The sequence below is a fragment of the Motacilla alba genome, chromosome 7 (assembly GCF_015832195.1).
Source record: "Motacilla alba alba isolate MOTALB_02 chromosome 7, Motacilla_alba_V1.0_pri, whole genome shotgun sequence".
Lineage (NCBI taxonomy): Eukaryota > Metazoa > Chordata > Aves > Passeriformes > Motacillidae > Motacilla > Motacilla alba.
The window spans coordinates 21,510,825-21,533,265 of record NC_052022.1 but is presented as its reverse complement, the minus strand read 5'-3'; the positions used below and the strand labels follow the sequence as shown (position 1 = coordinate 21,533,265).

At 43.5% G+C, this 22,441-nt stretch overlaps 1 protein-coding gene across 2 annotated transcripts in view; it reads left to right on the top strand.

The window, feature by feature from the left end:
• Positions 1 to 1,163: 1,163 nt before the first annotated feature.
• The window catches only part of CHN1 (chimerin 1), a 92,496-nt gene continuing 71,218 nt past the window's right edge, over positions 1,164 to 22,441 (top strand). The window contains exons 1-2 of one of the 2 annotated variants that reach the window (XM_038143031.1): positions 1,164 to 1,826; positions 2,041 to 2,168. In XM_038143031.1, coding sequence (XP_037998959.1) covers positions 1,330 to 1,826; positions 2,041 to 2,168 — 625 coding nt within the window. In that variant the 5' untranslated portion in view covers positions 1,164 to 1,329. The remainder of the gene's footprint in view (positions 1,827 to 2,040; positions 2,169 to 22,441) is intronic. The other variant, XM_038143032.1, reaches the window with a different exon arrangement.

Genomic DNA, 22,441 nt, shown 5'->3' with positions numbered 1-22,441 from the left:
GTAAAGTGCAGTAACTAACTGTGAAATGACCAACATGCTTCCCTAGGTTATAGCAATAACTGCACTCATAGCAAAGGCATTATCAGACAATTGAAATTACTAATCAAATCACTCAGGCTGATCTTAACTGTAGCATTCATACTGCCTATCACGAAAAATAGTTTTACGCTCTGAACAGGAAAGGATTTTTAATGTAAACAGGCAGTTGAATAGTTAGCAAAAAAAAAAAAAAAAAACATTTGGGAGTAGTGGAAGAGTAAAAGCTGGCTATTTAATTGAAGGAAGTTGGAATGAAAGCTTGGGATTTTAATTCCAGGAAATGTAAGGGGAAAAAAATCTGAAGATCCAACTTATTTCCAAAAAGCTAAGGAAAACACTCCTTGCACACAAAGGTCAAATCATGTAGGCAGAATTGCAAAGATTTTTTTGCATTGCTTTTTTTCAAATCACTTTTCATCTATGTTTAACCTTCTTTTAGCCCTGCAATTGAAATATTATTTCTTGGTAGTCCATCTGCTATTAAACATTTGCACCTTATACATGCAAGATGAAAATGTTTTGTAAAATCAGGTCCATCGTGCTAGAATTTATTTGGGAAGGAATAATAAGAAGGAAACAATCACTCTCACATTTATTTTTTTTAACTTTGCACACTAAGTGAAGGATAGAAACATAAAAACCTATGTTTTGATATATGTCAGACAAACAAATGTAATGTTTTTGCCTTAAAGGACATTTGTATATATTGAAAACTCCCCACGATGTTTTCCTTTGGTTCTCTACAACAAAGATTGGGCAGAATTTTGAACATGAACACCTGAGTGCAGCTAACTGCATAAACCACCTGTTTTTTAGACAGGCCTTTATGCTTTAGCTGCCTCGTGGAAGGAAAGGTGTTTTATTCACTTGATGACCCTGAGGTGCGCTCACAGAACTGAAACCACTAATTGCAGCCTATGCACATGCTTTTCTTCCTTCCTTCAGGCTCTTCCCTGCCAAAAGCCTTCTCTTGCAGGCAAGCTTCCCACTGCACGCCCGCCGCCACAGTGCCCCAGGACAGTGTGACCCTCTCCATGACATCCAAGATGCCCCTGCAGAGCCCGCTTGCCCTGGCCGAGCTCTGCGAAGCCTCTGCGTTAGGCGGGGTCGCGCAGAGCCGCACGGATTGCAGGAGCGCGGGTCGCGCTGCGGCGGGCTTTGGATTGCCAGCGCGAGGAGCGGGCATCGCTGCGGCGGGGCGGCGCGGATCCCGGGAGACGCGGGGCCGGTCACCTGCTGCTGCCGCCGGGGCTGCGCGCCCCTGCGCCGGGCTCCGCTCTCAGGCGGAAAATGCCACCTGCACGGCTTGCACCAGCAACGCTGTTGCCTTTTCAATTAAGCGCTTTTAGCGCTGAAATTTACAGTCCTGGACAGCGAAAAACGACGACAGCTGGGCTGGCTGAAATTTCTCGCGCGAAATATTTTGAGGAGAAACCTATGCGTTTGCTCTCTTCGTGGTCGCTGGCATATAAGCGGGAATTTTCACCTCGCTTTAAGGAGTCACGTTTTTCCCAGGACCGCTGGCTCTTCTGCCGGAGCAGGCAGGCGCAGCGCTGGCACGGCCGAGGAGGCACCAGCGGGGGAGCGGTGCCCGAGGGCCGAGCCGGAGCCGCGCGCGGGGATGGGCCCCGGCTCCGCGCGGGCCGTCCCGCGAGGGCCGCGCGCGCGTCCCTTTGTGCCCGGCGGCGCGGCGGCCGCGTTGCCATGGGAACCGTCCCGGCGGCCGCGGCGGGCGGGGGCGGGCCGCGCGCGGCGCAAGATGGCTCCCCGAGGCGGCGGGACGCAGCGTGAGCAGCGGGCGGGGGGCGGGCGGGCGCGGGCTGCCCCCGGAGCCGCGCGTCCGCGGCCGATGTCCCCCCGTACCCCCCCGGCCCTGCCCTGCCCTGCCCACCCCCTCCCCTTCCCTGCGGGCCGCGCCCGCCCCGCCCCGCGGCAGCAAGTGGCAGCGGCCGCCGGTGCCGCGGGGCGCGCTGACAGCCCCGCGCCCAACTTGTGTTGCAGGCGCGCCCCGCCGCTGATGCGAGAGCTGCCGCCGCGCCAATGCCAGCGCCGCGCCGCCCGGCCAGCCCCCGCCGCCCCCCGGGCCCGCCCCGCCGCCGCCGCCGCCGCGATGGCTCTGACCTTGTTCGGTGAGTGAAGCGCCGCCGCCGCGGCCCGGCGGGCGCGGGGCTGCCGCCCCCATTGTCTGCGGCGCGGCAGCGCCTGGGCGTGGGCGCCGCCCCGCAGCGCCGGGCCCGGGGCTGCGCGAATGACGCCCCGGCGGGGCAGCCCCGCTGCCGGCCCGGCGGGGGCTCGGCTGCCGCGGGCAGAGAAAAGTTAGGGTGCCTCGGGAAGCCCCGGCCGCCGGGGGGCTGTGCCGGAGCCACCGGCTGGGCCGGGGGGTCCCCCGGGAGCGGCGGGGACGCGGGGCGCAGCTGCCCGCGGCGAGGCGGTGCGTTCCTGCCGCGGTCAGCCCGGCAAAGGCGGCTCTGGGAGTGCTGCTCTGGCCGTGCTTCGCAGCCTGGGACGGCGTGGTGGGAACCGGCTTGAGAAAACTCTAGTTGAAACTGTTGAACGTGTGGGTTCTGCTAAGTAACGTTGTTAGATTAGGCTTGCTTCTGCTTAACGCGCGCAGTTTTACGGCGCGCAAACAAACAAAAAGGCTTCAAATTGTGTCTGGCAACATTAGGTAAATGCAGCAATGCAAAGGAAAACGGGAATTAGTACAACTAAGGTCAGTACAGAGTTAACAGGATAATCGGGATACCCTTTCTTGAAAGAAGCTCGTGCACCACAAGCGATTTCTAGTGAATAGAGGATGCGAAGTCTGTTCATTGTGTTTAGACCGTGGATTTAATTTCATATGTAAGCAAATGGCTTGCTTACATATTCTGATTCTTGGACTGCTGCAATTTCTTAAAAGACTAAAACCAGTTTTTTGGGTTTTCTTAAAAAGTGGCACCTGCTATATTATCCTGCATATTGAACCCCATCTAAGAAGAAGTTCAGCACATGTTGCAAGATAGCTCCCTGCAAATAAAATCTGTGCTGTGTTGAATTTAGCTGTCCGTGCATTATAGTGCTGTCTCCCACATTTATATTTCCTGCTCGAGTTTTTCAGGATGCCAAGGGTTCATAGGTCGAAGTAAACCGTCTCTGTTGTTATGTGCCTGATCTTGTCACTGAGTTCCCCGGACTTCAGGAGCTGCAGGTAGGGGGGCCCTGCAGGTTGTCAGGCGTAGGGTGAGGATCAAGCTCTTTAACTTAGAAGTGAAAGTGGACACAGAGATCAAATGGCAGATTGGCTGTTTTGAAAAAAAACCTACTGTTTATGTTACATTGTATCATTTTGAATTAGAGTGTTTGAAAATATATAGTTTGTTACGCTGGCACCGAAGGTAAATATTGTCATTTTCCCTAACAGGAAAAGAAATTTTAGGCTGAAATATACACATTCTCCATGCTGAGTGTCATTATAATCTTTCTCTTCAAAAATGAAGAATATTTTAATTTTAACTTTTAAAAAAAGTGGCGTTCCTATGTCAGGTACCTTTTTTTTTAACTTATGTGATTCTTTTCCAATTTGTATGTGTTTGATCGACTGTGTGACATATTCTGTTAATACAAATTTGCATTACAGAGTAACTTGGTGGTTTTGTGTATTATCACATCTGTTATTACAGTAAATGTCATTGATACATGTAAAAGATAATGAGTCAAGAGAAGATAGAGTGGGAGCCTCTGCTGTGTCTAGTTTTTAAACATTATCTTGCTGAGGCTAAAACCTCAGATTTGCACCCTTTTAAGAAAGCAAAAAGCGACAATAAAACAGTGCAACAAATATGGCTCATATGCTTCAACAAATGAATGTGATGCCTTTCACAAATGTAAAAGCTTTACAGTATGCCTTAAACTATGAATGCAAGAGTGTGAGTTGTGTAAATGCAGAAGTGTATGTGAGTGCAATGTCTTTGCAGATGTGGTTGTGATTAATTTATGGTTGAGCTAGCACAGCTTACTGTGTTGCTGTGAGTCCTCTGAGCTGGGGTAGCTTGCCACACTTTGTCTCAGCACATAACAAAGACAGACTACAACATGCTTGCTTTGAGCTTCAGGAGCAGTGTTCAGCCTTTATTATAAATGTTGGCTGCTGATGGATAGTTACATTTTCAGTTACTGCACTGGAGCTGACCCACAGTAAATCATTAATATAACCCACAAAAGAGGGGGTTTTGTTTGTTTCAATGTAACCCCCAACCAAAGCAATATCAGCAAATCTGAGGAAAGGCAAATTAAATGTTCTGAATTAATTTATCTGTTTTAAGGCATTAAGCAGCTCTAACTGTATTATTTTGAATTCACATCTATCTTATACCAGTAAAATTGTCCTGAGCAAACAGGTCTCAGGGGAGTGGTTTCTTTGGTTCTGCTCACTCACGTAAACTTTAGGCTCAATATTGCGGGTTTTTTTTCCCTAGCCCATCACGATGTATCGCACTGAACCAAATTTCACCATTCCCAGGCTGCTTCTAATAAGTTGTGCTCCAAAAGCATGTAAAATTTGACATCAATTGCCAGGTCAACTTTGGTGGCGGAGAAAATTCCCCAAGTTTCCTGGGTCCCTTTCAATCAGTGTGTACTTGTATGTGCCCAGCAAGGGAGAGGAGAGGGTTGGGAAATTACATAATGTGCTCTTGGGAGTGTTTTATGGCTCTTTCAGGGCATAGGGCAAAGACTCTACTAGAAGGGGACAGGTCTGGAGACCAGGCTGACATTGTTGCAGATCCTGGATTAGCAGGGACACGCTTATCAGGAGGTTGAAAGTCAGGTCCTGTTGGAGGCTGCCCTTTGCCATTGTCCTCAGAGGGGCCCCACATTGCCACAGGAGCACTGTCTGCAGTTCCACACCTTTGGATGGCAGCTTGAGGCTCTTGGGAAAGTTGGTTGTGAAAAGAGTTTCTGGTATTAACAGTGTATCAAGAGCATTTTTCTGCAGAAAACCACTTAAAGCCTAAGGGTTTCCCTATAACCCCTTTACAGGTACCCCTTTCTTTTTAGTTCTGTTGGGAAGATTATGATGCAGCAAGAAAGTACAAGGGAGGAAAAACATTAAGCTCCTTCACTTTCTCAGTTTTAGTTATTTTGAAATCCTTTTCTTCATCTTGTCATTGTCTCTCACTCGTGACCTTCCAAGATATCCTGTGGGCTGCCCACCTTCCCCTGGTGCAGGTGATGAGTCTGTCATGTGGGTTATGGAAAAGAGGAGTTCAGGTGCTCCACAGATGGGAAGAGGAAGAGCAGCCCCTGTTGGATTAGTCAGCAATGGGAGAGCCTGGAAGTTGTTAGCTGGAGCCATACCTCTGTTACCTCAGTCATGCTGGCTACCTCAGGCAATGTCATCCCAGCAGGGTTCGTAGTTACACAGGGTAACACTCACAGATGTAACGCTGTGATTTTGGCCTGTTCAGGGCCAGAACTTGGGCTCCATGATCCTTTTGGGATCCAGCTCAGGATATTCAATGAATCTGTGATAAAGTTACAATGGCAGAAATAGCCTGTTGTGACCGTAGGTGGTCACACATATGTGCCATGCCTTTTCATGGTGCCAGCCAAAGCAGGGTTTCACCAGTACATTCAGTTTGTGTTCCAGTGGCCAAGCACTTGGAATGCAAGTTTGATCTAACAGTGGAAAGCAGGTCCTGCACAAGAAGTGCATGAGCAAAGGACTGGAAAACAGTAAATTTCTCTGAGAAGCAGAAAAAAATTGCTGACTGATGCTTTTGTTTGTTGCAAGTAATAGATGCAATGGGTTTGATATCCATGTGAATTGCTTATTAAGAGTCGGTGGGGGTTTTAAATTCATCTTATTCCACACAAAGTGTGCATTTTCCCATGCAGTGTGTGTAAATGTCTGGAACTTGAGCAGATGTCCAGTTCTATTGTTTTTTTTCCTCCTACAGCACAGTCATGTTGCCTTACAGAAGGTTGTGGTGATTACAGGTGTAGCCTCCTTTTTCTCTCTGACTATTGCTGCCTGATGCAGCAGCTGGAATGGTGTATAAGCTGGTGTCCTTCTGCCATCTCAGCACAGTCTGGTGGCTGCATGCCCAGCCTTTGGGAACCACTTGCCTGGTTTAGCAGAGGGGTGGCTCAGGGATACCCACCAGTCCTGCTGTGCTGAATCCCTGCAGGGTAGCAGCTTCCTAGTGACAGGAAGAGCAATCAGTCACATTCCTATGGCTAGACTTCCTAAAGCCATCTGTTAATACCCTAAGATGTGAGATTGCACAGTGACAGGGCTGAGGTGCACGCTGTCATTCCACTTGGATGACTCAACTATTGGAAAGATAACAAACAACGGAGAGGGAAAAGGAGGGGAAGTATTAAGTTATCCCACTGTTTGCTTGTATCTTTGAATATCCTGAAAAGTGTTTAAAGAAAGTCAACATTGTACTTTGAAAGAAAAATAGTTTTGTTATGTTTAGTGCTTGCGAGTTGTCCTTGTCTTTTATGAATTCCCTTCCTCTTAATTTATTTGCTCATCAACTTCTTGAGTGAACAAAGGAGAATATTTCAAAACAGCCAGGAGAGATCTTCACAGACATACTTGTCATTAGTTATCCGTGCTCTTGCCTTCTTGCTCGGAGCCTGCCAATGGATAAAAGCTCATCCCTGAGTATTGGTGGTTAAGAAATGAGAAACGAAGCAATTCTCTTTTAATCTTCAAAGTGCTTGCACTCTGATGAGTGGCTACAGCTGAATGGGATTAGAGACAGAGCTGTAGTCAGCATGACAGATATGGTTTTATAAGGAGATGATGAACAAGGGCAGTTTTTAGGGAAATCTTTAGGGAAAATATCAGAATAAAAGAAACAAGCAATACACTGCTACAGGAAGAAAGGGCAGGAACTAAGAAGCCAATGAGACCTCTGTTTCAGGTGTCCATGCACGTAAATAATAATTTGCTCATTTAGCAGAATTGCTTCCATAGCTGTGAGCTCTGATGTCGTACTACACAGAATTAATTTCCTATGACTATTTTCTACTGTGGGTATGAAGTGAACCCCTTGAAATAAGTTCTTCCATACTTGAAATAATAATTAACAAATTACTGTTTCAAGTTCTATGCATCTGTGATTACTGTTCTCCATGCAAACTGTGCTTACTGACTCATGGCTGCTTCAAAAGGTAGGATATACTTATGTTGGTTCAAGCACATATTTTCTAATGTGTCAGTCTTTAAGAGAGAATTTTTTCTCTAAATAAATGTTTTCTTTGCTTGGGAAAGGGGATTAATTTTTAGAGTGCTTGGTTGGCACAGGTACAGAGCAAGTAAGTGCTCCTCTAAAAAATGGCTCACAACAGGTAATGCTGCAGATTCTCTGTAGGATAGGAAATACTAAAAAATTAATCTGCTCATTTCTTGTCTTGTGCGCAGAGCCTTCTAAGAACAGGAAAGAAACAGATCACCTACAATTTAAGTTCTTCTCTATATTTTCTCTATATTTGGCCTTGAGCTATGCTTAAAACTTGTTGCTACTTGTGATTGTAAAGTTTATTGACAGAGCCCCTTAATTAAAGTGTCCAGTTGTGTCAGAAAAGTGGTCTCTGAATATGTTCCTTAACTGAAGTAGGTAATGGAAGCTTGTTCAAGGAATTGGGGCATTTATTATAGTAGGGTTTTTGTCACTACAGGGAACATAAATGTAGAATGATAGGAATGGTATCTATCATATTTGCTTCTAGGCCAAAAAGAAAGTAGAAAATTTTAAAAACTATTTGAAGAGCATAAGGTGAGCAACAAAGTGAATACATATCCCATGTGGCACTGCCTGTGCTAGGGCTTTTTCAGCAGAAAAGCAGTGAATTCAAAGTGATCTTTTTAACCTGGTTGCAACAGATACTCCTGAAGTGGTTAGCCTTTGCTTAAAATACTTGGGCTTCATTCAATATTGACTGATACCAAGCTAATTTTAGAGGACATTTAAGCAATTCAACATCTGGTCACAATGGGAACTACAAATAGTCTAATTAGATGAAACTATTTAGGGATATTAGTGCAATATTTAGGTTTGGGGGTTTTTTTAACATTTAAAAATGAAGGTGATTTGTTAAAAATTGAAACCATTTTAGAGAGAAACTGGACCTTCCAACTCCCATTCATGTGTCTGGGAGGAGAAGTGTCCAGGTGCTGAGAGTCATAGGAACATTTTCTTCTAGGTGCTGTGCTAACCTTTCATGATTTATAGAACCTAATGAAACGAATAAGGAGAGCAGGCTTGAAAAGGTTTTGCCAGCAATGCAATCAGAAGAAAAACCTGCACAGGATCTATTAACTAGTAAATTGGTATAAATTGATCAAAATGCCAGAGAAGTGACACTAACAGTATAGACAAGGATGAAAAAATTTGAGTCATGGCTTCTCAGCTTAGTGCTTAGAAGTGTGCTTCACACAGTGGCTAGTATAAAATGGTGTTTCCTTTCAGCTGTGAGTATTAGAATAAGAATCTAAAGAAATCAGAAGTTTGAAGATTGTTGCTGAAACTGGAAAGGATATGTCCAGTTGTGTGCTCAAGTAATGAATTAAGGTGTCATTTTAAAATTTTCTCCAAGGAGATTCTTTTACGCTATCATCAGCTCAGGCACATCATTGAGCAATTGCATCCCTTTCCTCCTTGATGCCAGCAGATCCACTAATAATGGAGACAGTCTGTGTAACACAAAATATCCTCTGATGAGGTTGAAGTGAAAGACACTCTGAATGTGAGGGTCTAGGAAGGTTTCCTGATGTATGCTTCACGTTGGCCAAGGGCTGATGTTTCAGGTGTAAATGTGGGGTTTCGTCTGTTTGTTTTGGACTCAATTGATGCTTTTTGCCTTGTCAGGTTTTGGGACTTTATTCTGTCACTAATCCTCTTCAAGAGGTCTTACCTGTTTTTTTTCAGGTGTACAAAAACTTTTCCATTGGCAGAAAGCACATCTCAGTATCCAGAAAAGATTGTGTGTACTCACAGTGGCAGTACTATAGTCAGTCATAATTTAAATACTGCTCTAACAGTAAACTCAAAATGCAAGCCTTCTGGAAGACTGTGCTATTTTTGTTGAATAAAGGCAGATTAATCAGGATCCCCCAGGGGTGCAGACATGGGTAACTGCTCTGTGCAGTCTGAGCTGAATGAGCATTGTTGGACAATTCAGTTTTTTCTGAACATGGAGTGTAGCATCCACTGATGCTACAGCAGGCTACTGAGCTGCTCCACCCTGTGGACAGAGATTGTACAGTTCTGCACACAGATGTCTTCACAAGGAAACAAAACACCCCCGAGACCTGGCCCAAGGGCTCTTTTGTAGTTGTTAGCAGGAGATGAGATGCTTCCTCCTCCCTCTTAAAATCATCAACTGGCTTGGTTATTCTTTCAGTGCCATGGATTGTATCTGGCTTGTACATCTTCACAAATGATGGCAGAAAGTTAAAAACCCTCTAGATGTTGCTTTTTTGAGTCTGTGTTGAAACAAGGAAAAGTACCATTTAAGGTCTCTGAAATATTTGGTCTTCTAAAGCATTTAACAGTCTAGCTAGGACTTGGTAATAACATGGCATCTGGGCCTCAGGCACCCTCGCTGGCCATGCCCAGGAAGATGCTGGGAAGAGTTTCTGCAGTTCTCCATGCTCTTCTGAGGGTTTGGCTGTGTGTGGAGTGAGTGATTGGTCATTGTCATGGTTCTAGTCAGGGGGAGGGAGGGAGGTTGGTCACACCCAGCTGGAAGCCAATAGTGTTGCTGTGTGTGCAGCAGCCTCTGTGAATGTGTAAGAATTGGTTGACATTTGACATTTGCAGCACTCTGAATGAAAATGGTATATAAAATGAAAATTATATATATGAAGTGATTCTCAAGTTATTGGAAATTGTGCTCATAGAATTCTGTTTATTCATCTGTGACTCTAATTTCCATGATATATTTTGATACATTCATCACTGAATTTACTTTCATTACCTTATTAGCTGTTTCATGATAAGCATCATGGAAGACTGGTCATGTCAGGGCTGGTTTGCTTTTGGTTAAAATTTTGTTAATGCTGATGAGATGTGATAAAGTGGTCTGTTTCTCATGTGACTGAAGCTTGGTCCTTTGGGAGAATGCATTAGGAAAACTGCATTCTCTCTTGTTGTGGACCTCTCAAGAGGTTGCAGTCTGGACTTTCCTGCTCACAGCGAGCAGGTAACTTCCTTTTGGTCTCTGTCAGTTCTGTAAGGAAGCCACTGTCACATCCAGCTTTGGTGCAGGTGGCAGGATCTGGCTCTGCTGAAAACATCACGTGGTTGGGTCTGGGTGCTCCTGGTGCTGGTGGTTTCCTCTCTGCTACAGTCCTCATCTCCATCTCCTTCCTGCTTCCTTTGTTGCAAGAGCGGTCTTGCCATTTAAGAAGCTGAAATAAAAATATATGTTTTCTGATCTTGATCAGAAGTTGGAAGTCCCAAGGCAGCTTGCTTGTGTGAAAGTTCACTCTAAACATAAAGGTAAAACTCTGCTTCCTAAATACTAGAATTGTTTTTTTGCCCACTGCATTGTGGTGTGCTACCACAGCTACAGAACCACAGTTGCAACCATTTAAATTGCATAGCAAGTACAGTAGAGCATCACAGAGGGCTTTCAGTTGGAAGGGACCTTAAAGGTCATCTACTTCCTACACCCCCTGCCATGGGCAGGAACACCTTCCACTAGAGCAGAGCCCTGTCCAGCCTGGCCTTGAACACTTTCAACGATGGGGCAGCCACAATTCTCTGGGCAACTTGTTCCAGGGTCTCAGCCCCTCACTGTATGGTATTTCATGTAGGAAAGTTTTAGGGTACTGCTGCAGCAGTGGGTAAGGAGGGACTGAATTATTTCTTCTGTGGTGTAAATAGGGGACTGTGAAAAGAGGAGAACAGTTCTGAAAAACAAACTCGGTGCCTTAGTGCAGCACCTGACCATTCCTTGTGCTCGCACTGGCAGGGTACAAGGCAGTCTCCTCAATGCTGAATTAGTATGATACATATGCAGTCCAGAGCAGACTACAGACTATAAAAGTTGCTGATAGTTATTTGGTAGGGCCAGTCTTCCAGTGTTTTTCAGCTGTGCTTTATGGTTTCCATGTGAATCTGGACACAATGTTTCAGTGCAATCTGGGATCATTTTTCATTAAAAAAAAAAGCAGCCTACAAAAAAACCCCAAACAGGATGTGCTTCTTCCTCACCTCTCTCTTACAGGCAGAACATGCACATGTGTGTTTATCCTTCCAATTAAGGAAGCATAATTTTGACACAGCAATTAATTCTACTGATTTCCTTTTTGGCTTTTTTTTTTTAAGCAGTATATTTAAAAATGGGACTTAGCAAATATTGAGAAAAATCTTCAGTGGTTTAATAGAAACAGAAGGAGAGGAAGCTTGTCACAGCATCCATTTCCAGTGGTGAGCTCATGTGCCTGTAGCTGTGCTGTTGCTTTATTGTGGTGCTCAGGGAGCTCCTGGCTGACCTGTGTGTTTCCCAATGCCACATCATGTCAAAGCAAGCTGTGGCCACAGTCCCCTCCCTGCACCCTTGTGTGCCCCTCCTCAGTGGCAGAGCAGCAAGCACAGCAGGAACTCGATGGAGCATCTTGTATTCCTTAGATTTTATTGAAATTGTGCTATGTAAGAAGATACCCCCACCTCAATCCACCTCCAGCTGCATTGGACCAAAGATGATAATTTAGTCTCGACTTGCTCTTCTGCAGGCTCAGAATTAGCAGGAGCTGAACCATAGTCCCTGTGTCCCAGCTGTCCCAAAGCATGGTAGGCCAAGGTTGGGACAGAGCATGCAGCATTCCTGGGACAGGGGCCCAAGCAGCCTCTGAGATGAGGGAGTTGCAGACTGCTCTGTCAGAGGGAGAGCTCACTCTGGCTAACTCAGCTTGTTGACTTTTTTCTCACTTATTAGGAAGGTCTATGAGAAGCAGAAAGATCTTTTTTTATTGCTTTTTTAGTGGGGTAGTGTTGATGCTGCTGTTAATAGTGATTTTTATATGTAATAAAACTGGCATTTTCCTTCTCCCACTGCTGTGCAAGAGCAGCTGTGGAAGACACAGGCAGAGCTTGCCATGTCTCAGAGCTGTCTTAGCATTTGCCCTTCTTTCTCTACGGATATCCTGTGTATCACAGTCTCTGACAATGGCTTGCAACATTCTGACTCACAGCAGTTTTCACCAAGCTGTGTCAGGCCAAGACCATTTTTAAATTATAAAATTGATTTTTGATCTGTCACATCCTATCACTGTCTTTCTATCTGTCTGTATGTGTTTTCCTGTGCTGTCTATTGCCATGATAGGGTTCTTTTTATAAAGCCAAAGTGGGGCTGAAGACACAAAAAAACCTGTTATCCAGAGAGACAATGCTGGCTGGGGGAATACTGGGTTAGCAAGACTTGGGAATAGAGATACTGACCTTTCTTTGATGAATTCATCTACAAGGGCCTCTGCTTCTCTCACCAACTACTGTTCCTATTTTCTGTTTAGATGTCTTATTATGTAGGACTAAGTCTGCTTTTCACTTGTGGACAGTTCCATGGGATCTTAGTTCCAGTGAGGATGCTTTGATATCCTAGAAATGCGGCTAATAATTGTTGGAAACCTGTTTAATGTAGTGCCATGATAACATGAGAGCTAATAACTCAAGTTTCCATTTCTTGTGGACAAATTTGTCTTTCTTCTAATTAGTGGAGAAAAAGGAGAAAGAAAACAATTTCAAAACAGAGACAAGAAAACCATCTGAGTTCATCTTCTGTAGGGGGAAAGAAACATGAAGTTAACTGAAAAAGGACTTGGAGGTTATCTCTGAGCAATGATCATATCAAGCTTTCCAGCTGTTTCTCCCATTCCTTCAGGGCAGTATCAAACCTCTGTTCACCTCTGCTTCGAGTAGCCTGTTCCCAGCTCCCCTGATCTGCTTTTCTCTTCCCAAACCCAGGAGGAACTGAGGACGAAGGGGAAGCCCATACAAAAAACCTCTCAGTGCTTGCAGAGCTGCTCAAGCGCCTCCGAGACCGTTTGGCTGTTGCTCCAATCACACAGTGTGCTGCGTGGTGCAGGAGGGGACCCAGAGCACGGCTTCTCCATGGACTGGCCCTGCTCTCTCTCCTTTGTCTGGTTCCTGCCTAGTGCAGCAGATGAGCCTGCCAAGGAGGAAAATCATTACGAAAAAGATGGATGTAATGCTATAAACAGGGAGGGGCTGTTGGGTGAAAAGCTTTCACCGTAGTTCATTGGCTGCAGTTATAATAGTGAGCCATGGCATTGCCAAAAGGAAATGGGAAGTTTTCAGCTTTTCTATGTGGAGCATCCTAATTTATTTCTTTGGACGCCTCTTGAATGTTTTATATGAGAAGTGGACGAGGTATGGAGTGGTTCATCTCAGACTGGGGAGAAGCTCACAGCAATCAGAAAATGCCTTTAGGAATAAAATCTTAAATTCCAATTAAAAAAAAAGGCATCCTACCACACTGTTTCCATTTCCTTCCTCAGACCCTGCCAAGAATTTTTTTTGGACTTTCCTTCATGACACTGTAAAAAGCAATCATGATCTTGGGCCGGGTTACTTTACTTGGTAGTTGCAGCTGTTCTGAAATTAAGGACGTAAATACAAACCATATTTTTGCCTGAGCAATGGTGTGTGTTATTGACAGCTGTTTTAGAAAATGAAAAATCTGTTTGTAATAGGAATCATAATAGGTTTTTTATAACTTGATGGTCTAAGAGTTTAAATGGGTCAAGTTTGAGGAAGGAGAGCTACATCAGTTTGACCATCTGACACAGTTGGAGCGATGTGCTCTGGAACATGTGAGTCTGTCTTGATGCCAGTTGTAACAGCAGTCAGAAATTAGATCTGCTCTTAATTTTCTCTGGAAGGCTCTGATTTTTGCCTGGGCTGCTAATGGGCGGTTTTGTTTTGTTTTGTTTTTTTTACCCTAAGAGGTTAATGAATGCACAGCAGCTATCTTAGTCTGAAATGCAAAGATGGACAAGTTCTCAGTGAATTTTTACGAAGGGATGGGGTGGCAGAGTCAGTCTTGTGCTCTTTTATTGAAGTTCAGTTTTTGGGAAAGCCTCAGTGTTCTACTTAAAGGTATACTTTACAGTAGGAAAGTGGACTTATGTTCATTATGTTGGTGTTGTATGTGGAAAAACAAATCAAAGCAACCAAGCAAACAGTGATAAAGCATGTCTTCCCATTCAGCAAATTAGGGGATTATGCAATGGATAGAGGGGTTGTATTTCAAAGGTGCTTGTCCTTTTTTAGGTCTTTTCTACTCAACTTTGACTGGACAGACATTGTATTCAGAGGAGAAGATTAATTTACAGCTAGAAGACACTTTTACACAATATCATGTTGGTTTTTTTTCACTAGTAGGGTAACCGTTTAGAATATTTGTGTAATCAAACTCCAATCAATATTCCCTGTTAGATGTGTTAGAGAAATGAAGACAAAAAAGTATTTCTGTGAATGCCTTGAGACTGTGGCTAGAACAGTTGTCACTGGCTTGAAGTTATGGTAAAACTGCTGTGCCCTTGTTAGTGTTATTAATGTTTGGAGGAAGTGAAGCAAGCGATGGGAAATGAGCTTTGTCTTTGTGCAGGCAGACTTTAAAATAGGAGACAAAGAAGGATTTGCAAAAGAAAAAATAGGAGAGAAAATGTCAAAGGGTAAATGTTTTCTCCCTTGCTATGGCTGGAATGAGAGAGTATAAGAGCAACAGCCTCAACAGATATTTCTCCAGCCTTCCATGTGAGCTTCACTGGCCATGAGCAAAACAGTGTCTACAGAGAAAACCAGTCTGTGTTTCAAAACAAAGAAGTCTGATTGCAGTGTTCAAGCTTGTGCAACCTGACATTACTCTGAATTTACAGTGGACAAGAGTTTGCTTTACTGAATCTGAAATGTACTTGGAAAAATTTCCTGTTAAATCTAAAAGAGGCAATTCATCCAAAAAAGGCCTATTTCTGAAAATTTTGACCTTGCAAAATTAGACTGCAATGGACCTTTCAAATGACCCATGGGGAGGATGGGAAACTGCCAAACTCATTGATCCATCTCTTCAGGGCTGCAGTCAGACATAGTCAGTTCTGTCACAATGAATTAAAAAAAAAAAAAAAGGACAGGCTGTTTTTCTTTTTTCTTTTAAATAGATGCATTAGAGGGGCGTATTTGATTTTGACTACATCTTCAGTTGGAAGTTGTTTACTGTGTAAATTAGACATTTCAGGATGCATGTGGTGATGTCAGTGAGAGGGTTACAAGACAGCCTTTGGCCTGACTGTTGTTTTACCTGCAGCTGACCTGCAGAGCCACGTCAGGAAGCAATTCCCATCGTGTCTATCTTTTCTTAGAGAGCAAAGGGAGTGTTCCCAGTAATACTGAAAATCAGCAGCAGCCTGTTGTCTGGAGACTAAGATACAGAAAGTAACATTAAATTTTGTCTTTATTAAATGCCCACAAGGTGGCACTTGTCATCTTTTTACCTCTCTGAGAGCCAAATTTTTATACTTTCAGCAACACTAAGAAATAATGCTAGATGTCTTGCAACTTAAAGAGTAAGCTACCTGTGTTTTCATGGCATATTTCTCCACCCCTCCACTAAGCTACTGTCAAGAGAAAGACAAAAACAGCTGTGTTTTGCTTGCTACCATTGCATATGTGAAAATTTCACCAAGATTATTTTTTTCTGTAAAAGATATAATTTTTTTTATTTCTCATTCCTTATGCAGTCATATACCAGTATTATATTTGGCAAAGAGGAGGAAAAATGAATACTTGCTTCCTTTGCTTTGGTTAAATGAAAATCTAGAAATGGATGATTTGCAACCTGGACTAATCACTTAGAGGATGAGTTCATTTCACTGCAGCAGTGCTTGTGATAAGCAAAATATTACTTCTTAAAATTTCCATCATTCATAAAGAGGCAATAATAATAGACTTGCTCATAAAAGTCATTAAACTCTGGCTGTTTTCAGTGGGTCTCTCATTCAACCACATTAGAAGCGTTCCCACAGAATTTATTGTTGCCAGATCAGACATTGTAGAAACAGGATGGCAGTGTGATCCATTTTCTCTTTCCCCCTCAAGACTGATGTAATTATCAGAGCATGCCCTTCTTTAGGCCCCTTCACTTTTGCTGAGTGTGCTTTCTTGTCTCCCCCTTGGTCACATCAGAGAAATGCCATTAGCCCTTGTAGCTTTCTGGGGCATTGCTCACACTGACTTTCTCTTAATCATTTTTTTCTCCAGTAATAATAAGAAACCTAACTGTACTTTTTTTGAGTAGTAAAAGCAAAAGCACGAGACGATGAAAGAGCAAATAAAAATAAGTTTTCGATATTAAAAATTCCTGGGGCACAGGATGTGTGATGTAGTGCCATCTTGCAACTGAAGGGATGCTTTCGTTATTGGTGCCTGTTTTCAGTGATTTGCATCTTTCCCTTAGATTGTATTTTACTCTTGTTCTCCTCCCAGATGGGAATTCCTCTGAAAAAGAGAAGAAAATGCACGGAACTGTTTTCTTGCTTAGATAACTCAAACATCATTTAATTTTAGATGTCTGAAGCTGACCATGTGCGTTATGAATTTATGGGCATTGAAAAGTGTAGCTACCTGTGCCAAAGGGTAAGGTAAAGAAGTAAAACTTAGTATAAGGAGAGTTTTCACTGGTAACTGTCACCTCTACCCACAGGCTTCGGCACGTCCCTGTGGGTGGATGGCTTCAGTGGTGGAGTGCCTTTCTTGTGTGCCACCTCTCCCAGGACTGGCCTGGGAGCAGCTGGGTGCTCTTGAGCCGGCTGCCTGTGACCTCCGCCTGCAAATTGCCATCCCCTGGCAGGACACAAACCATGTAAGCTGGTAAAAGCTCCTTTTTGGACCTAGAGGCAGTTTGTCTCTGTGGTCAGACTGGGATTTAGTTGGCATTTAGCAGCTGCCACACTCCAGCTCCCCACCGCAGTGGGTGGTGTCAGCAGCACGATGGGCTCAGAGCAGGGGATGCTCTGCTGGGAGGGTTAGCTGTCTGCACATCACTGAGGTGTGCCTGCTGAGCTCTAACACCTGCCAGCATGTTGAACTGGATGCCTGCCTGATGTCTTTTCCCTGCCTGGAGAAGGTGGAGAAAATAGGTGATGGTTTATTTGGAGATTTTTCCGTTGAAGCTTCTTACAGCATTGGTGTCTTAGGAAGAGTCTTGATATGTCTAAAAGTTTTCAAAGCATTTTTCTTTTTCTTAATTCAAAGGAAATTGTGTGCCAAAGATAACATTAAAGAAGCATCAAAGACTCAATAACATTCTAGAAGTATCAGTCATGGTTGCTGAGTGACATACAGAAATGTGGTGCTTATTGCCTGGGGTGTTCTCAGCCCTGTGGGGATGTTCCCATAAACAAAGGAAATTCTGTGATGCCCAGGTTGTGCAACCCTAAGCAGTTTCCACATTGCCCCAGGCCATATGTGCCATCAGGTTCTTGTCATTAATGTCTTTGTTTTAAGTCACTAATGGAGCAACATTACATTTGGGTTAACATTACTTAGACAGTGACTTCTAAACCCCAAATTTTTTTTAGTAAAATAACAGTATAAGAGGTTTTGTTTAAGAGAAAAGGAATATTCCAAAAAGTTGCATGTCATATATTTAAAAATGTGCTGTAAGCCTGTGCAAGATATTTTGGTCAGAAATAGTTTGTTGTCCCTTTGCTTTGGAAAGATGAAGGCAGGACAAGATTGAGCCAGAGGACCATTTCCCTTTTTCTATTCATGTGAAGGACTTAAATGCTGAAAAAGTATTTGTTTCTAAGAAAACATTTCTTGCCAGGTAAGAAAGCCTGACCACTGCTTTCTGTCTTGTTTTTGACTGAAGTGCAATTCCCTGCAGCCTTTGGCAGCTGTGTGTGGCACCCTGAAGCCAGGGTGGGGTGGGTTGGTTTCCACAGGACCTCGTGTGGAGGTCCACGTGTGTGCAGCAGCCACGCATGTGACACTTGCTCTTTGCATCAAGGTTCTGCTTCTGCCCACCACCCCATGACCCATTGTCATCTAACTTACTGCCCCTGGCAGCAGAGAGGTGCAAAGAGGCTTTTTGCAAAGAAAGGGGCATCCCAAGGTCTTGTCTCAGAGCAATGGAGGATGTTTGGTGTGTCCCTTACTTCTTCCCTACACATGCTCTAGATAGGGATGGTTTGGTGGTTTTTGCGCCCTCCACCCTGCTGCCCCTCTCCAGAAGCTGCCTGGCATCATCTTCCCCTCCTGCTGCCAGCTGCACAGGGACTTCTGCAAAACACTTCCAGTGCTGCTGCAGCCAAGGATCAGCTTCTCATATTTACCCTGAAACCATGGAGCTGTAGCCCATCTGTTTTAGTGCTGCTGCCTAGGGCAGTGGCTGTATTCATCCTTCAATTAACTCAGTGCTGTTTGAGTTTTATTTTGGTTGGAGTGTGTAAAGGCCCTCACTGCTAGGGCCTGCTTGGCTGCTGCTGAAAACATTTTGTGGTGGCTTGAGCTTAGTTTCTGAAATGCTGTTGGCACTTGTACTCTGAAAAACAGAGATGAAATGACATTTTCTGTTAAATTGTGCTGGGTTTTGTGGCTTGAGAATCTCACCAGCAAATAAATTATGGCTTTGTTTCTCTAAGTCCAGTGATTTTCTTGTGTGCATCCATTGGGCATAGAGAAGGTGCTAATAGGAAGATCTGGGGGCTGGAGACAAATTTTCTAGAAGTTGCTTTTCAGGCACAAAAAAGAGTCTGTTGCATGGGCCAGCAAATGGCCACATCCACTGGGCTGGTCATGAATCTCTCCAGGAGTTAATTTTTGATGCATGCTGCTGCCAAACAAAGCAAGATCAGCCTCTTACAAGACGTGCTTTCTGGTTAGTGCCTAGCTGGAGCTTACAGAAGAATGTTTATACTTGCTTGCATCTTTTCATATTTGTGACTTACACCATTCTTTGGTCCTAGACCAGTTCAAAACATGAGATCAGACTTTTTATTTTCTCCTGGTCATGTTGGTATTTGGTCCACATTGCTGGGAACTGGCCTCTTCCACAAAATTCCCCACCTGAGGCCTTACCTGTATTCAACAGAGAAATTATCAAATAAAACCAAAGGTTGGGGTAAGAGCTGCTGTCTCAGCAGATAAATTATTGTTTTGTCCAAGACAACATTAATCTCTGCTGTTACAGATGACCAAGGTGCAGGTACTGACATCCAGTAAAAGAGAACTAAAATTGAATTCTCTAGAGTAAATCTCTCTGTAAGTCCTGCATTGCTTTATGGGGTTACCCTGTGGAGTTAAGCTGCTGCTGCTCCTCTACCCTTGAACTGGCTGGTCTCTGGTGGGGAGAGAAACAGCCAGTTCAAGCAGAGGTAAACATTTTATTCTTTCTTTAAAAGGAATACACAAAGACAAGCACTCTAAACAGTTGGAGGCAATAGTAACAGTTTTCATATCTGCAGTTAAAATGTACACTCTGAAAGTACTGCAGTTGTCCAAATTTATATAGTGGATAAAATAGGAGTGGGTAAGAAAGAAGCGAAATAATGTAGGGAAATGCTACATTGTAATGTCACAATTAGTCACATTTGTGTTTATGGAAAATCTGAGATGTTCTCCTAGTGTTTGTGTCTGTATATGAACTTCTAAATGGCTGTATGGTTGTCTGTTGGCAGAAGCCCATTTCTGTGGAAGTATTTCTGACAATCAGTCTACACTATTCAATTCTTAATTGTAGGTGGTTCATGCTCAAGATGCATAGTTCAAAGGAGGGCATTCTGGACTCAGAACAATGCTCCTGCCCACTGTGACATTTCTGTTACCAGAAGCTGCCTGTTGTGCTGTTCTGGGCTTTCTGTCTCTGTTTTCTCTGCATTTAAGCAAATTGCAAGGAACCTTGGAGTAGAGATGAGACAAGATGGCTTCAGAATGAGATGATGAGCAGATAGAGTGGGACGGGTAGGTGAGTCCTGACAGGACAACATCGGGAAGCAAACCAAAGCACTGCTCAAGGATGAGGGGAGAGGTCTTGCATGGAGGTGGAGATTGCTAATGCTGGGGGAAGGCAAAGTCCTGGAAAAGAGAGGAGTGTGTTGTGAGTGAAGAGGATGACAGCAAGCAAGTGCTGAGTATCCAGACTTTCTCTTGTGATTAGAATATAAGGAAACCAAAGGTAGATCTTCAGGAGACTTTGCACTTCTCAATGAAACAAAGTGAGAAAGGATGAGCCACTTGGATCATCTTCAGGATTCTACATGTATGAACTGATGGCATGAAATATTGCTTGTACAAACTGCCAAAGTAAGAACAAACGCTATGTCTGAGTTGCTCGGAGTAAAGTTGGTGTAACACCACTTGTCAGAAGCTTTATAGAAAGCTGAAGAAAAGTGTTTACTGTCTTACATGGTAAATTTGGCTTATGGGAAATCTGTGTGGTTTTTAAATACATATCATCTGCACTGTGTTTGCAGCCCAGTTAATTCTAAGGGAAAGTATCTGTCAGCTTGAAACTGGTCTCAGTTTCAAGCAATTTATTGCAATTTATGTACATGGACAGTGTCCCTGATCTAAAATGTCCTTGCAGATGAGAGTGCCTTCATACTGGTAAAAATCTGACCAGTGCTGGTAGGATCGCATCTGGACAGAGCTGATAACACAAACTTGTCTATTTATGTTTTCCCTAATGCTCTAGGCCTTTGGAGAAGAGTAACTTTAGGCTGAATTGCATCTCACTTAGGGCAGAAAATACAGTTAAGATAGAACCTGATGCACAGCTTGTAGAAAATTATTTTATCCTGGAAACATTTAGCAGAGCTGAGTTACTGTGAAAAAAATCTGAGAACTTACAGTGTACTTTATTGCATTAATTAGAAAGTGCTGCAGCATTAGTGAGAAAATGTATTTTGGGTTCCACATTTTCTGTGGGTTTTTTATCATGCCTGTAAGTGCTTTTCAGATGCCTAATTGGAGATGCTGTACGTGGAAGCCTGTACTATCTGAAAATCAAAGCCTTTTCCTAATAATGAATTTCTAAATACTTTTGATGTATTAAATGGGACCACATGGGGTAACCTTTAAAAACAGGTAACTAATAGACAGGGCTGGTGTTTATGCTTATTCTATTTCATCTTTGTGTAATAGAATACTTTTAGTAATAGAAACATTCTTGCTCAGAAACAAACACTACAAACCCTCTGCTTCACTGTTTCACTGTGCTTGTGTTTGCTACCACACTTTAAAAAAATCACAATAGAAATCACCTTTTCTTTTTTCATTACCTCGTGTGGGATGGCTGGAGGGTATTCTCACACTGTAAAGGCAATAAAGTTCACCGACAGATTTTTTTTCTAACAAAATCCTTCTGCACAGCTGCCTAACATAAATCATTCCTCCCCATTTCTGAATGTTGGCTATTTTTTGTATGAAAGTAACTGCTGTTCTTGCCTGACTTTAACAATGTTTGAGGTTTTTTTGTTTGGCACAAATATTGTCACTTTTTAGTTTTATAACCACGATGCCCTTAGCTGTAACAATTGCATGGCTTGAGTGTGAGCAAGTATAGGTTAGGCTGCCAAGATGCTTGTATTTTCATAACACTCAGCTCATATTTTAAAAATACAGTGTGTGCTGTCCTTTGCTTAAATTATTTATCTGTGAATTCAGCTAGTGCATATATTGCCAAAACTCAGATTATATAAAAAGTAAATTCAGGTGGTGGGGTAAGAGTTGTCTTCTGGGACTAAAGCCATTATTTTTACTTAAAAATTTTGCTCCTTTTCCATGTGACATTGCATCGCTAGGGGATCATGTTACAATGCTTCTGGAATGAATCGACTTGCACTGCCTTAATTAAAGGTATCAAAGCAGGAATGAATAACCCTGGCTGCATCTGTTGCTGCTGATTTGCTTTTACTACCACAGTGAAGCACGAGCTGCTTAAGGTCTCTCTGCAGATTCAAGGTGTTCTTGCTGCTCTGCAGGATGTGGTAGAGCATCTGCAGGACCTTCTAAAGATCAAACCCCATCACAATCAGGGGGATGACAGTTTAACGGAGTGCTGCCTTAATAATAAAGTCGTAATGAATTGTATTTATAAAACCCCCTGCCACCAAGGTGGTCTGCAAGGCCTGCACCCTCTTCGTGCACAGAGCTAAAATATGGGGCAAAAAATGGAACAAAATTACAGTGCAGTCAGGGCAGCGAGTGTTCTGGGAGGGTCTGGCAAAGCCTGTGCCAGTTAAACTGGCAAATATCTCCTTCCACTAAGCTCTAGTTTAGAGATTTTTGACATGACTATGTGTGAGAGATGGACTACAGCAAGTATCTGAAGAAGACAGATTGCTTACTTGGAGGGAATGCAAAGCAAAATCTCAGTTTCA